Source organism: Oncorhynchus kisutch, linkage group LG17 (assembly GCF_002021735.2).
Source record: "Oncorhynchus kisutch isolate 150728-3 linkage group LG17, Okis_V2, whole genome shotgun sequence".
NCBI classification, from domain to species: Eukaryota; Metazoa; Chordata; class Actinopteri; order Salmoniformes; family Salmonidae; genus Oncorhynchus; species Oncorhynchus kisutch.
Window position 1 is genome coordinate 31,587,101 of NC_034190.2, and position 16,817 is coordinate 31,603,917.

Consider the following 16,817-nt stretch of genomic DNA (forward strand, 5'->3'; position numbering starts at 1 on the left):
ACATGATTCCATATTTGTTATTTAATAGTTTTGATGTCTTCACAATTACTCTACAATGTAGAAAATAGTACAAAATAAAGAAAAACCCTTGAATGAGGAGGTGTTCTAAAACTTTTTACTGGTAGTGTATATATATATATTTATTTTACTATGTCAATATGTATTTGTTGTCAATGTTTTTGCATCAAACTGGTGGCAGTTGTAAAAGTCAATAGTTGGAAGAGTTGCAGAGTTAAATCTAAATAATGCCATTGTTGATTTTTCATTAATAAGACTATTTTCTCTTGAACCGTATGGTCTATATACTAGAAACTCATGGACAATATGGATACAGATATAAAAAAAAGGAATACTATATATGAATACATTTTTTTTTTTGTTATTCATGTATAAATGACCAAAGTTACAATAGATTGCCATATATTTTCTGTTAATTACCAAAATTAATAAGGATTCTGGTAACTTTGGTAAAATACAGGTAGCTTTGCAACCCTATTCTCAATGGTTAAACCATTGGTTGAGTGGAAATGTAGTTGGGTAGATATAGCACTATGATAAGCAGAGCCATAGATGGAGCAACAATAGTTTTAAACCTCTCTTCATCCCTGAATACGTAACACTCCCAGACACGTGGAGCCTAAGTGACAAATAATGAAATCAATTGTGACATAGGTGTGTGGAGTGCATGGGCAGTTTCAAAGGGCAACAAGTTTTCCAATTCCATTAGACACCTTAGTAACATAATATTTCAGCAAGGCTAAATAACACCACAAGGGCTATATGGATAGTTGAGTTATAACTGTCAAACAGTATTAATCCAATACCAGCCTGATGCAATAATAAAGTGTTATGTAATAACACCTACAATGGGGCTGTAACACAGTACCTGAGGGAACCACTATATGTTGTGCTCAATCTAACTCAGGGGCTGTTGAGCTCAACACGTTTCACTTCTTATTGCTGCATTGCCCAAATTGATCAGCAAAACTCAGTGACGTGTACAAAGCACTTGAGCTGTGTTATTTTCCATTTCCCACCCAACCAACACACTCAACAGAAGGGATAAACCTATCGAGATGACAACCCATATATCATGGTACTGTATATCTACAGACAAAGGAAGACTAAGTATTGTCTGTGTTACAATCCACTGTGAGGGGTGTCATCTACTTTGACCAAAACTAAAAGCACAAATCACAAACAGTGATTATAAATGGACACCTATGAATTGATAACTATGGGGGAAAGAATCAACCTTTTTGACCTTGAGCATAGGGTATGTTGCCAACATGTAGGCTTAGTAGATATTACATTCCAACCGGATGAAATTGTCATGCTTTGGAGATGTCCCACTTATGGACGACATAAACCCTAGCATCTGTGAAGTACATCCCTAAACAGCCTGACTTGGAGAACGGAAAGGCACATGTATCAAATGCATCAGAGCACAGGAAGGAGCCAATAAAAGCACTCATGTTCCTGCCCCTGGATAGAGTGACGGTTTGCATTCAGTCCAGGTTTTTCCACGCAACATCATGAAGCCTAGCCTACTTCTTCCGGCTGCTGTCTTAAATGATGAGCTTGCATGTCGTATTATGCATCAATGTTAGAACATCGGTCATAACTTCACTTCAGTAGGCTTGAGGTTGATCGTTACCAAAACTAGGGTACCTGATTGAAATGAATGCAAAGGAAAGTCATCTTTCATTCCAAAGATACATTTGATGTTTTCCAAAGTGACCTAAACTGAGTGTACAAAACATTAAGGACACCTGCAGTTTACTGTGCGTATCAATAATGGTCCACCACCCAAAAGACATCAAGTCAACTTGACACAACTGAGGGAAGCATTGGAATCAATATGGGCCAGCATCCCTGTGGAACACTTTTGACACCTTGTAGAGCTAATGTCCGTGCGAGTTAAGGCTGTTCTGACGGCAAAAGGGGGTGCAACTCAATATTAGGAAGGTGTTCTTAATATTTTGTCACAGTATAAGTGATATTATTATGGCCTAATTTAAACTGATTGAGAATTAACCATTGTATCCACAGTTGGGGCATCCTATTACAATGATGTTCCCCAAGGCTTCATTGTGGGTCTATTCCATATTCCATCTTATATTAATTTGGTGAAAGGCATAGTGTGATATGAGGCTTTAAAGGCGTCAGCATGCTTCAGTTCGGCTGACGGCTAGCCAAAGTTGGCTAGGCGAACCGAAAGAGTGTGCTCGCATACTCCCTTGAAAAATGAGAAAAAAGTGTCAATCGTACTGTTTGTCCAGTATACACTTCCTCAAAAGTCAGAATGAATCTAAGATAACTCAAGAAATCTGTCATTCATTTTGACCTTTTTGCATGGGAGATCTTAGTCGTGTAATTTTACATCTAACTAAGGTGCAGTATTTCTCAAGGAAACAATTAGCATGAAAACAAGTCGTTTCTCATTGAGTGACAACCATGCGTTTGTAAATTTACTCGGACTATTTACTCCGATTTCAGAGCACTCTTGTCTGAGTGTGCCAGAGCATTTACAAATGTGCAACACCCAATGAATATGACCAGTGTCAGTAAACGTCTGCAAAAAAACTGAATTGAATTGTCGCCAGCAGCACAGTTAAAGTCACTAATGCTCTAGATAACATGAAAACAGCCTAACCAGCTCTGCTAGGGCGAGTAAAATGGTCAGAGTGACGTGTTCTCTCATTTGTGCCTGCAAGTAGCTAGCAAACTAACCAACTTTAGCCAGTTAGCTTGGGTGCTTGACTGCCGTTGAGGTCAGAACACTCGGATCAACCCTACTCGTCAGCCAGAGAATCCAGTGTGCGCTCTGAACTCGCCGAGAGCGAAATGGTCTGAATTTAGAACCGACAATCTGACAACGCTCTGAATTTACGAACGACCCAGAGCGCACTCTGACACACTGAAGGCAATTTACAAACACACCCAAAGACTTTATTGAAGAATCCCCACAGTTGACTAATTACGGACGAAGGGGCGTAGACTTCGGCTCCTGAACGTCGGCTGGTCTCGAGAAAAACATTTGCGTACCCGAACAGCTGAAAAAAACTCTTTACCGAAGTCCAAAACAAACAAAAACCTCACAAAATGTTGTCATAATATATGCACAAACTGTTTTGGCTGGGAAGCATGCGGACGCCTTAAGGAGGAACTTACAAGAGAAAATACTGAGCGTCTGAGGTTTTGGCTGAAAGACAAACTGTGGGTTTACACTGTTATCATGAGGTATTCTGGCTTTGGTGAGTTCCGCCGTGTGGCAAACTGTTTGGTTACATACACTGTACTGCTTCATCACAAATACCCACACCACTATTTTAAAGCTTACATTTTTTTGGCTTTTTTCACCTTTTGGTAAGAAAATAAATTAGCTTGAGAAAAGTGCCCTGTGTTATTATAGGGCTAACAAGATAATAATTACTAACTATTTGAGTTGAGATCCACACACAGGAGAACACAACACACACACAGAGATGACAAAAGGATGGCTGGCTAGATTAATTAGGACGCTGGTTCCATCACTCTGGTGTTCTTCACAGTTCCGAGACATTTTGGTTCTGTGACCCAGGTTCTAATCACCAATATAAAGCATCTGTTCTATTGGTCTGGATTTACCAAAAACTCTGTACATCTTCTAGGTTAACATCGGAATCCAAATCTGATTTTCTAGTGTGAGATTTGTGTTTGACAAATTGTTCATGAGTTATTTAGGTCAAGATCTTTAGTCCTCCTGGATTTGGGTCATCTGGATTTCTGATGTGTGTGTGTGTGGGTGGTTCAAGCCCTGAATGCTTATTGGCTGACAGCATATGACAGCATATCACGGGTATGACAAAAACATACATTTTTACTGCTGTGTTTGTGTGTGTGTGTGTGTGTGTGTGTGTGTGTGTGTGTGTGTGTGTGTGTGTGTGTGTGTGTGTGTACGTGTACATGTAAGAAGGAAATGAGCAAGTGTGGATTGTGTGTGCATTTGAGGAGTACTAAATTGCTTGTATCATGTCAGAACACTGGATCTCTGAAAAGCATCCCTAGATTTCTACAGTGCATTTCTATTTCTGTAGAGAATAGAAGAATAAACATAAATTACTCAGTATACATTTTCACTAATGTTACCTGTTTATACTATAATAAAGAACCTCTATGAAAGGTAATTCAGGGGTCAAGGCTGCTTTGTAGTGTTTGTGCTGTGAAACAATAATTAATGTTCACAAAACATGGAAAGTATGATCAGGACATCAGTGGTTTTCTATCTGCATGCCCACAGGTTTGGTTCGTGGTTGCATGGGCGTGTGGGAGACAGTACAAGTGGTTAAGGAGAGTGCAGTGATTGTTGGCTGCTTGAGTGTGTGTCTGTGTGTGACGGAGAGATTGAGGATAGCCTTTGTGGGGCTTTGAGTAGCTCTACATTGTGTGCGTTATATAGAACAGAAACATGCATGTGGTTGTATGTGCATGTATCAATCTGTATCAGCCTTTATAAACTGGGTGGTTCAAGCCCTGAATGCTGATTGGCTGACAGCATATCACGGGTATGACAAAAACATACATTTTTACTGCTGTGTTTGTGTGTGTGTGCGTGTGCGTGTGCGTGTGTGTGATTGTAAGTTTTTAACCCAGTATGGATTTTTAACTGATCCTCTTTCCTTTTACTCAGTTAGCGGGTCCTGGGTCGGCCAAGGGCATGGTGTGTAGTACCTCGTCCAGCAGCTGCAGAGCCCGGTGCAGGTGTACCTCCACCCAACAGGGGGTATGTTTGATGCTCTGCCGGGGGTAGTCAGGGCCCCAGCCCTTCACAAAGCTCAGCCGCAGGATACACAGCCTCCGGAGGTCGTCCACACCTATCCCTGCTGCTGCAGAAAGACCTGGAAGAAAGAGGAAGTGAGGTATTAGGGATTCAAATAATATCACGATTTTTCTCTCGGATAGCCAGATAGTCAAAATATAGTTTTTTTTTAAGAAAACATAAATTATTTGGAAACTTCATGTGGAATTGCTTGTGTGACTCGGGAGAGAGCCAGTGCGCTGCGCACCGCTTGTTTGGGGAATCGGCAGAAGAGGAGCAGGGGCCTGTGTGTGTGACAGTCTATGCGTGTGGCATGGAGGGAGAGAAAAAAGTAGCCAAACCCACTCACGCTAGTTAGACAAACTTGTCTCTTTATAGGTGATTTATCATACCATCTGGTAGTACCTGTCTTGACTGCATCAAATCAATGTAAAGATGCTAGTTAGCTACAATAGCCAGCTAAGTTAGCCAGCTAGCTAGATAAAGTAGCAAGGCTAATTGAGGCTATTTTGCTGCTCTCCCTGTCCTTATCTACAACAACTCCATTCATATTAAACAACAGCCTATCTTGTTGGTTGATCATTGTAGCCTTCTACTTCTCATTTAGCCAACTTAATTCCGTAATAGTAATTCCATTTGGCAGTGATTGGAAATCTCCCACTTCACTTGCTACACATGAAGTCACTGACAACAACAACAACAAGCTACACCACGTGTATAACCTGTATAGGCTATAAGGTACGACTTTTGTCTGTTGTTTTATTAAATGAAGCATATAACATGTCATGGTATATCTTTGTGTGTAGCATTGTTACATAGATCATTTTATTTAATTGAGAAAAAGCCTTCATTGATAAAATATGGCTATATTTTTTTTTAGCAAAGAAATGAATACTCCTTCAGGAAATCGAATACTAACGTCCGTTTGGATATTAAAATATTTGAATAACTGTGCCCATTCCTATGAGGTATAAATTAAAAGACAAATGTGGTGTCCCACATGGGTAAATACTTGGACCCATTCTCATTCAAATGTCACGGCAGATTTCCTCCTCTTCCTCTGAAGAGGTGAAACAAGGATCAGACCAATATGCAGCGTGATAGGTGTCCATGGTTTTTAATAAGAAAAACTGAACATGAACACATATACAAAATAATAAAGTGAACTGGCAACGAAACAGTCCCGTGTGGCACAAACACTGACACAGGAAACATACAAACCCATAGACAAGACAAAACACATAAAACCCCGATATCACACCCTGACCTAACCAAAATAATAAAGAAAACAAAGATAACTAAGGCCAGGGCGTGACATCAAAAGAATACCACTTCAACAGAGGCTATAAATTCACAATAGCCTAATTGGAAAAATATTAAAATAAAACACACTAAGCCTGTGCATATCTCATATATTGTACTTACTGACTGCAGGGGCTATGCCTCCAACGCTGCCTGGCCCAGGGATGTTGCCTGCCACGGCGGCAGCCTGAGCTGCTGCCGCTGCCTGCGCTGTAGCTGCCTGCTGCTGCATTTGCCTGTGACACTGTCTCAGGTCAAATACCTACAGAGGACAGAACAGTCTGATGTCAGAACACCTACAGAGAGACATCAGGGTCTAGTCAAACTCCTATTGGGAGAAGGTCATCAAGAGGACAAACAACTGCAAAGAGAACAAACAGAGGTCATTGTGTTTCTCACCTTGATGTAGGCGCCGGGGTAGATCTTGTGTACTGCGTCGCCTGGCGCTCTACCTGCCTCTCGATCCAAGTAGTAGCTCTGCACGAACACGGCGTGGTCGCTCATACAGCGCATCCACACATCTCCCTCGCCACGACACTCCAGCTGCACTCCTTTACCTATGTGCAACCTGTGAGAGAGAGGGAGATATCAAGATGATGAGTACAAGTGAATATAGTTGTATTAAAGTGTTATATTTCAGTCAATAACAGAAGTCGCATTTTGCTACAATGGGTCTTCTGCCACAGGTACAAACAGATAGAGACAAGGCATGGCATGATTATGAATGAGAGATATACGCATATACACAGTTTACACAAAGGTATAGATATACCAATCAACATTTCAACAGACACATATAAAGGCATTCAAAATAGACATTTGTAGCAAGGTAGGAACTAACATGCTTATTGATATAGAGATGGCACTAGAGGAGCACAGACCTGGCTCTTTCGCTGGCGTCGGTGCGGTGGACGTTGCTTAGCTGGCCCAGACAGAAGCGGTCGCCCCCTGAGGGGTCCACGTAGCCGTCCACCGTCACCACCGGGCAGCTAGCCGGCACCTTGAACATCTCCCCCACCTGCACATCCATTTCAAAGTAGGAGATGGAGCACCAGAACTCTGGCCCTGCATACAGACATTAATGTGGTTAGCAGAGTGGGCGTGCATGCGTTTGCATCTATACATCTATATATACTGTACATATATGTGTTGTCTTACCTGGATGATTGGACACAGGGGGAGGAAATGAGGCTGAGCCATGATGCTGAGACCCTAGAAGGTGAACAAGGAAACGACACAGGTTACCAAACATACACTATTCCTAAGTGTCCCCCAAAAAAGCACCTCAGAAGACATACAGACACACTTTGGGCATATTGTGACTTACTGTAACTGCCAAACTTACAGAAGCTGGTTGGATGGTGGAGAGGAGGCTGTTGGTGGCCACGCCCATTCTGTTGTTGGTGTCCCACAGGAGTGTAGGAGGCTGTGCTACTACCTGTCCAAGTTGCTTAATTACAAAACAATAAATACAAATTAACAACAGGCACAAGCTCAAGCCATAAATCTGGCAAACTACCATTTCGCATTTTTACAAATATATGTATTTTTTTACAGTTTTCAAATACAGTATGATGATTTATCATGCCGTTGAAATGAATTGTGTTTGGCTCCCTGAGTGTGTGTGTGTGTGTGTGTGTGTGTGTGTGTGTGTGTGTGTGTGTGTGTGTGTGTGTGTGTGTGTGTGTGTGTGTGTGTGTGTGAACCATATGGCAGTACTAACTGTGGAACGCAGCCTGTGACTGTGTGTGTTTGGAGCTTTTGTATCCATTCTGACCAGGCGGGGGCTGGGGTGGCTGGGGGTTCTGCGGTGGCCCGTGTGGCAGCCCGTGTGTTGGGGTGGAGGGGGGCGGTGTGGGTGTCATAGGGGTTATGACCTGACCCTGAGGAGAGGCTATCTGTAGGAGCCCCTCACTGTGACCTCCCTGGAGAGGCAGCATAGAGCCGGACACTAGAGAGGAGAGAGAGAGAGAGAGACACAGAGACACAGAGACACACACACACACACACACACACACACATGAAGAGCTACCAGGTGTTGTCAATATCAATAGGTAGGCAGCAATCGATAAACAAATGTCACAAAACAGGATGACGCAGTGACACCCATAGAAACAGAAAACTTGTGGACATCTTTGGTAACACCTATCTGTCAAACCATCCCCTAAGCTTTATTAAAAGATCACCTTAGGGAGCAGCAAAACAGGAGCAGACATTCCATTTTTTTCTACGTATTGTAACTTATTTTTGTCCAGCTCCCGTTATTATGTTGGATGGGCGTAAAACTCCCTCCATTCATTAAACACCTATTGGTCTTACCTGTGGGCGAGAGGGGCATGTTGGGGTAGAGCGTGATGGGCAGAGGGGCCCGCTGTGGTTCTGGCGGGAGCTGCAGAGGCGGGAGTGGCTGGCCGTAGTGGTCCGGAGGCTGTAGCTTGAGCGCCCCTGAGTGGGGGGATATGCCTGGTGGCATATCCATCTGGATACAGTCATGAATATACTCCTCCTTGATCAGCCTCCCAGGGGGGCCTAGAGGAGAGAGGGCTACCAACAACATGGTATAACATTGTTATTAGTTTCAAGTTTTATTAGGCGTACGGGATACACATGGTATACACTGTCCAACAAAATGCTTACTTGCAGGTTCCTTCTCGACAATGCAACAACAATAAGAAATAATACAATATTAGAATACAAATATAAAGTAAATAGCTCAGTAGAATAAAATAAAGATTTTAGCATAAAATAGCATAAAGTATATTAGCCACCAGTGTGTTTTAGCATAAAGTATATTAGCCACCAGTGTGTAATGCATTGACCACCTGTATTAACAGGAAGAACACCTGTATCAACCACCTGTGTGTAATGCATTGTAAATGCATTTATGCAATTATAAACATTAAAAAGTGCAATGCTTTGTAATGAATACAAGTCATTTTTGGCTAGGTAACTATAAAGAATTGATGAATGCAGAAACACTGGCATCCAAGCCAGTGAGACATGGGCATACCACAATAGTACTCTTTTCACACTATTGTGCCAAGCCGAACCATAAGTTGCTGGCTTGGATATTTTCTTTTCACATTGTCCTTTCCAGCACAGTTCCAGCAACTATGGTGGATTCTTAACCAGACCAGCACAGTGCAGCTTGGCTTGTTGTGGCTAGGCTCTATAGTATGAAAAGGGTATAGGGCTGAAGGGAAAGAGGAATGTTTGTAGATGAAGAGAAAATAATACTGTTATACTTAACAAGCCTGCAGTAAATTCCTTAGTACTGTGATAGTGCACTCACCTGTATTTTGGAGACTGAGACCAACTTTGAAAGAGAACAAAAGAAAGAAGGAGGGGGCAAAAGAAAGAAAGAGTGAAAGAAAGAAAGAAAGAAAGAAAGAAAGAAAGAAAGAAAGAGAGAGAATTACGAGAGAGAAAATAGGGGGTAAATGTCAGCAATTTCACTGCAATGATATGCTTATCATTTGTAATTCATTCAAATTCTGATGAAGTCCAAATATCATTCACATAAATAAATATCTTTATGCGAGTAAAGTAAAGTACGTTACATAAAAAATGCCACGACCGACCTGATGGAAACAGCAAATGTCGGTAAACTTTCCATATGTAAACATTTTTTTAAATACACTATACGAGGTGGGATCTTTTTGTGTCGGTAAAATTAATTATGTGAGAAATGGCGGGGGAAACGCTTCTATACAAAATATTGATATGGCCAAAAGTATGTGGACATTTCTTCAAATTAGTGGATTTCACCTGTTGCGGACAGGTTCATAAAATCGAGCACACCGCCATGCAATCTCCATAGACAAACATTGGCAGTAGAATGGCCTTACTGAAGAGCTCAGTGACATTCAAAGTGGCACCGTCATAGGATGCCACCTTTCCAAGTCAGTTTGTCAAATTTCTGCCCTGCTAGAGCTGCCCCGGTCAACTGTAAGTGATATTATTGTGAAGTGGAAACGTCTAGGAGCAACACCGGCTCAGCCGCGAAGTGGTAGGACACACAAGCTCACAGAACAGGGCCGCCGAGTGTTGAAGCACGTAGTGCATAAAAAGCGTCTGTTCTTCTGGAAGCAACGTCAGCACAAGAACTGTTCGTCGTGAGCTGCATGAAAAGGGTTTTCATGGCCGAGCAGCCGCACACAAGCATAAGATCACCATGCGCAATGCCAAGCGTTGACTGGAGTGGTGTAAAGCTCACCGCCATTGGACTCTGGAGCAGTAGAAACGCGTTCTCCGGAGTGATGAATCACGCTTCACTATCTGGCAGTCCGACCGACTAATCTGAGTTTGGCGGATGTCAGGAGAACGCTACCTGCCCCATTGCATTGTGCCAACTGTAAAGTTGGTTGGAGGAGGAATAATGGTCTGGGGCTGTTTTTCCTGGTTTGGGCTACGCCCCTTAGTTCCAGTGAAGGGAAATCTTAATGCTACAGCATACAATGACATTCTAGAAGATTCTGTGCTTCCAACTTTGTGGCAACAGTTTGGGGAAGGCCCTTTCCTGTTTCAGCATGACAATGCCGCCGTGCACAAGGCGAGGTCCAACCCCGTCGAACACCTTCGGGATGAATTGGAACACCGACCAGGCCTAATCACCCAACAACAGTGCCCGACCTGAAGCAAGTCCCTGCAGCAATGTTCCAACATCTAATGGAAAGCCTTCCCAGAAGAGTGGAGGCTGTTAAAGCAGCAAAGTGGGGACCAACTCCATATTAATGCCCATCATTTTGGAATGAGATGTTAGACGAGCAGGTGTCCATGTACTTTTGGTAATGTAGTGTATAATAACCATCACATCGAAGTAAACTTGAAGTCACGCTGTGATATGTTGTGTGGTCCTCCCACTACGACTCGGGAAAGCTTGCAGATTATTAGGCTACAGATTAAATAAATTATGATGAACTTCACAGGGTGGTGAAAGTGCACGGTGATGAGCTTGATTCTACTTTCCAATAAATATTGAGGGTCTAATTCTGGTGACATGATGATCGATGCTTGGCTGCCATTTGTCAAATAAAAATCATCTCGCTCTTATCCATAATAATCTCATCATGTAGGTAGCCTACCCGCACTGTATCTGCAAGTTGTTGGCTAGAGCACAAGTGCCAAGACCAGAGTGGGCACACCTTTTTTTGGTTTGACTAAACCATCAGTAGAATTGAAAATCCGTTGCAAACCCATTTAACTTGTATTTTTTATTAGGTACATGGGAATTTCATCACGCAGAGATTTTTATCTACAAAAAGTCCATTTGATGGAAAGAAATGTCCTGTTACGAGGATTTTAGAAAATTTGCATGAAAATCTGTCGCCAGTTGGATTGAAACCTAGCTACTGTAATATTTGTAATGTTATGACAGAAAACATAGTATTTACAGTACACATCAGAAACATCTGCACCATTAGGCATTAAACAATATAGGGTGAACTATCCCAATAATCTGTTGAGCAGACCTACCAATGCCGGGCGAAACCACTCTCTCATAGTGGTAAGGGTTGACACACACATTGTCATATTTGAGGTCGAAGGCGTATTGGCAGAACTTGACGTGCTTTAGCTCATTCTTGTGTAGGTCTGGCCAGCGCCATAATCGAGCGTAGATCACATGGGGGAAGCCTTTCCTCCCTGCAACCTGGAGTGAGGGTGGAGAGAGAGTTAGAGATACAAGGCCCTATTCGATCAAAGCTAGTATATGGGTGTATGTTAAATCTCTTAACTGGGCTAGACATTTTTTTAAAGAGGCATTGCAGTCAAAAACTAGATTTTACTTATTTTTTTAATGATATTTCCACACCATGAGTTTGAAATAACACTCTTTTTTAGGCTCGGAATTTCAGCCTGTTCAGGTGGGATGGAGTTTTTGGCCCACATCATGACATTGAAATCTGATCTGATTATTCTGACCAATGACCAGTCATCTTTTATTTGCATATGTATCCTCCTACATTGAAGGGGTAAGTGGGGTAGGCTTTAGAGTCTAGAGAATCTTATCCGCCAATCAGGGCTGTGTATGTAAATATATAAAAATTGTATCAACACGCCCACATGATGAGACTGAACATTTCAATGGCAAAAGGAGGCTCCGGGAAATAAATGGCTAATATATTTGGAGTTATTTTCATGAAATAAACACATAGTGATTTATTAGACATACATAGATTATTTATTATTTAAATGAAAATAGACTGCATGGGGGCATAAAAAAAAAGTTTTTGCACATAAGCTGATTTGACTGATTTAAGATGAAAACTTCAACCCTGTTACGGGTCAACCCTGTTACTTTATTTTGCACTTAATAAGCAATTACTATAATCATTTTCATTTAACCTCTTGAAAAGTGTAGGCATCCTGATAACTAAGAACCCTTTTCCATTATACCTCAGAACACGGACCCAAAAGGCCGCTTTCTAATGTTGAATTGTACCTTTCATGGTGAAAAATGCATTTATTTCATTGTATATCCCCCCTGGGGCAAATCTGGTGTTTTAGATAGAATTCAAGCTATATTTGATCAAATCCAGACAGGAACTAGTATTTTAGCAGGTGATCTAAATCACACATTCGGCAAGTTAGACAGACAGCAATGAAATACACTTAGCGACAGAATATGGAGAGGTGCAGACAGTGTTGAAGAAACTAAAGTTTATTATTTTAACAGAGCAGGCAAACGACAGGTCAATGTAGGCAGGGGTCAATGATCCAGCGAGGGTGTAAGGCACCAGAACAGCAGGCGGGCTCAGGGAATCCAGAGTAGAGGCAAAGGTACAGGACGGCAGGCAGTCAAAGGTCAAAACCGGGAAACTAGAAAATATGGACTATAGCAAAGACAGGGACAAGGGAATACGCTTGTAGGTTTGAACGAACTGGCACAGACAGACAGAAAACACAGGTATAAGTACCTAGGGAATAATGGGGAAGATGGGCGACACCTGGAGGGGGGTGGAGACAAGCACAAGAACAGGTGAAACAGATCAGGTGTGACAGTACCCCCCCTCTAGGGACACCACCTGGCATCCTACCTGGGCACATACCTGGTTGAGAGGGGTGCCGGCATTGGAACTCAGAGATGAGGCCTGGGTCCAAGATGTCCCTAGCGGAGACCCAGCACCTCTCCTCCGGGCCATAACCGTCCCAGTCAGCCAGGTACTGGAATCCCCTGCCCCGAGTAGTCTGCCACACTGAGAGAGTCCTGCCGAAGCTGGAGTAACTTCCAGGTAGCCTCTCTCCCAGACACCGGAGCCTCTAAGACATTTTTCACCTCCGCTGCGAAACCCTCCAGACTGTTGTTCCCAAACGGCCATAGCCCAGGGGAGGGCCCTCCCAGACAAAAGCGTGATGAGGTACGCTATATTAGACCGGTCCGAGGGGAAGGAGGAAGGCTGCAACTCCATGACGAGAAAACACTGACAGGTGCCCGACTCTCCATCAAAGCGCTCCGGGGGAGGTAAGTGGAGTTCCCGGGAAACCGGAGTGACGGAGCTGCTACCAGCCGGGCTACTGAGGGGCTGGGAGGGTACCGTCGTGGTAGGTTGTCTAGTAGACAGCCCACGGAATTGCTCCCGCAATGTGTCAAATGCTAGGTCGTGACGTTTGGCCACGTTCTAGAACCCTTCCATCAGACCGCGAAGCAACCCTTCGTGCCTACCAATGGAGGCTCCTTGGGAGGAGATGGCATCGCGGAGTTGGTACTAGTTTTCTGGGTCAGTCATGGCCAGTTCGTACTATCACGTTTTAAGGTATGACCCAAAAGCAGACAGTGTTGAAGAAACAAATGTTTATTCTTTAAACAGGGGCAGGCAAACGACAGGTCAAGGCAGGCAGGGGTCAATGATCCAGAGATGGTGTAAGGCAGTGGAACAGCAGGCGGGCTCAGGGTCAGGTCAGGTAGAGGTCGGTAATCCAGAGTAGAAGCAAAGGTACAGGATGGCAGGCAGGCAGGCTCAGGGTCAGGGCAGGCAGGAAAGGTCAAAACCGGGAAACTAGAAAACATGGACTGCAGCAAAGACAGGAGCAAGGGAAACGCTGGTAGGTTTGAATGAACAAAACAAACTGGCACAGACAGACAGAAAACACAGGTATAAGTACCCATGGGATAATGGGGAAGATGGGCGACACCTGGAGGTGGGTGGAGACAAGCACAAGGACAGGTGAAACAGATCAGGGCATGACAGAGACTGAACAGAGCACATCTTCAAGACCCGAAATGTATTAAATACGTAAAAAAATTTTTTTAAACCTTTACCATTACAAATGGAGACATAAGAGGACAGAGAAAAGCCGACCCCTGACATAATTTGGGATGCTTTTAACCTTTTGCGTGTAGGGGGCAGTATTTTTGTTTTTGGCTAAAAGACATACACATTTGAAACTGCCTATTTCTCAGCCCCAGAAACTAGAATATGCATATAATTGTCAGATTAGGATAGAAAACACTCTAAAGTTTCCAAAACTGTCAAAATATTGTCTGTGAGTATAACAGAACTGATATTGCAGGCGAAAACCTGAGGAAAATCAAACCCGGAAGTGCTGTTTTTCCTAAATGCTCTCTGTTCCTTTGGATGCCTTGCCTCCATTTAAAGGGATATCAACCAGATTCCTTTTCCTATGGCTTCCTCAAGGTATCAACAGTCTTTAGACATAGTTTGAGGCTTTTATTTTGAAAAATGAGCGAGAAAGATAACATCGCGTCAGTGGACAGCTGGGTGTTCGCAGAGTTTTGTTTGTGCAACAGAGTGGGGCAGCCATTGTCTCTGCCTCTCCTATTGAAAAAGTGACAGTCCCGGTTGATATATTATCGATTATATATTTTAAAAACAACCTGAGGATTGATCATAAAAAACCATTTGACATGTTTCTGTGGACATTACGGATACTATTTGGAATTTTCGTCTGCAATGTCGTGACCGCTCGAGCCTGTGGATTTCTGAACATAACGCGCCAAACAAATGGAGGTATTTTGGATATAAAAATGATCTTTATGGAACAAAAGGAACATTTATTGTGTAACTGGGAGTCTCGTGAGTACAAACATCCGAAGATCATCAAAGGTAAGCGATTTAATCTATTGCTTTTCTGACTTTCGTGACCAATCTACTTGGCTACTAGTATTTGTAATATTTTGTCTACTGAGAGAGATGTTCTTACATAAACGCTTGTTATGCTTCCACCGAAAAGCTGTATTGAAATCTGACACGCCAGGTGGATTAACAACATGCTAAACTGTGTTTTGCTATATTGTACTTGTGATTTCATGAAAATTTAATATTTTTAGTAATTTAATTTGAATTTGAAGCGTTGCAATTCAGGGGGTGTTGATGAAAATGATCCCACTAAAGGGATGGGTGCGTCAAGAAGTTAACTTTATCCCATTACTCAACAACATGAAAGCAGATCTATTTAAATGGAACAATCTTCCCATAAATCTTACTGGTAGAATAAACATCTTTAGAATGGCATGGCTCCCAAAGTTTCTATATTATAAAATGTATACTCGGTCACTTTATATGGGGATATAAAACTCATAGAATAAAAAGGAAAGTTTTACATCTCCTTAAGTCTGATGGTGGTTTTAACTTTCCAGACTTGGAATTGTATCAACTCGCCACCCAAGGCTTTTACTTGCGACATATTGTTAAATGCACTAAAGAGGAACAATGGTTACATATTGAAGATGCACATCCCCAGAATCTTTACACATGTCTATTTTCAAAAGATAAAGCTAAGAACATTAACAATTTCATAGTTAAGAACACTATAACAATATGGAAGAAAATTAAACAGATTGTACAAGAACTAATAACACTCCTTAAAAACACACCCCGATGGAACAATTATTGGATAGCTTTTCAGAATTCAGCGATAAATTGGCCCACATGGAAAAGTCTAGTCATAAATGCATTTCCATGACAGAATTAAAAATCCCTTTTGGACTGACCAATGTAGACATTTTCAAATACATGCAACTTAAACGTTTTATATCACACAATAAAATATTGATCAAGCAACGTTGAGGGAATCCAATTTGATTCAGAAAATGATATTAATTTGTTAGATTTGTTAGATAAGATATACAAAACCTTGCAGGGAGCCTATCCATCTACCAATCTCTTAGAAAACAATGCAAACTATTGGAACCAAGACTTAAAAAGAACTGATATTGGCACAAGATGGAGGGAGTGTTGGGACATAACTAACGAAATTACAGTTCATTAAAATGTATGTTTAATCCAGTATAAACAAATGTATAGAACGTATTATACATGAGACAAAATGCATCAATTCTACAGCACAACGGCAGAGTCATGTCTTAAGTGTAAAACTAACAGTGACTCAATGATTCATGCTTTCTGGGAATGCTATAAAGTACACCAGTTATGGGTGGAGTTAGAAAGTTGGCTGTCGGAAGTTTTACAATGTAAATGTACTTTTAATCCGTCTATCCGCATATTTCAAGGTATGTCATATGAGGGCACGGTGAGATAACCAGTGAGTTGGACCATACTTTTCTCGTCAATCATGTTGAAAAAACATTTACTTAAAAACTGGAAATCAAGTGATCCTCCATCGTTGGGATGGGGGATGAATCAAATGCATTATTGTTAGAATATTGAAAGTGTGTGGGCGACAGAGAAAGGCAGAGTGGTGCAGTTTGAGGACATGTGGCATAGAGTCTTGCAGCCGATCTGGAGATGAATGT

The 16,817-nt window shown here is 42.1% G+C and overlaps 1 protein-coding gene across 1 annotated transcript in view; it reads right to left on the reverse strand.

The window, feature by feature from the left end:
- Nucleotides 1–349: 349 nt before the first annotated feature.
- Nucleotides 350–16,817, reverse strand: part of LOC109908449 (mothers against decapentaplegic homolog 4-like) — a 31,403-nt gene continuing 14,935 nt past the window's right edge. The window contains exons 3-12 of the mRNA XM_031793553.1: nucleotides 11,579–11,753; nucleotides 9,396–9,419; nucleotides 8,423–8,647; nucleotides 7,827–8,054; nucleotides 7,449–7,553; nucleotides 7,262–7,315; nucleotides 6,985–7,168; nucleotides 6,503–6,671; nucleotides 6,227–6,365; nucleotides 350–4,880 (exon numbers count right to left, since the gene is read on the reverse strand). Coding sequence (XP_031649413.1) covers nucleotides 4,669–4,880; nucleotides 6,227–6,365; nucleotides 6,503–6,671; nucleotides 6,985–7,168; nucleotides 7,262–7,315; nucleotides 7,449–7,553; nucleotides 7,827–8,054; nucleotides 8,423–8,647; nucleotides 9,396–9,419; nucleotides 11,579–11,753 — 1,515 coding nt within the window. The 3' untranslated portion in view covers nucleotides 350–4,668. The remainder of the gene's footprint in view (nucleotides 4,881–6,226; nucleotides 6,366–6,502; nucleotides 6,672–6,984; nucleotides 7,169–7,261; nucleotides 7,316–7,448; nucleotides 7,554–7,826; nucleotides 8,055–8,422; nucleotides 8,648–9,395; nucleotides 9,420–11,578; nucleotides 11,754–16,817) is intronic.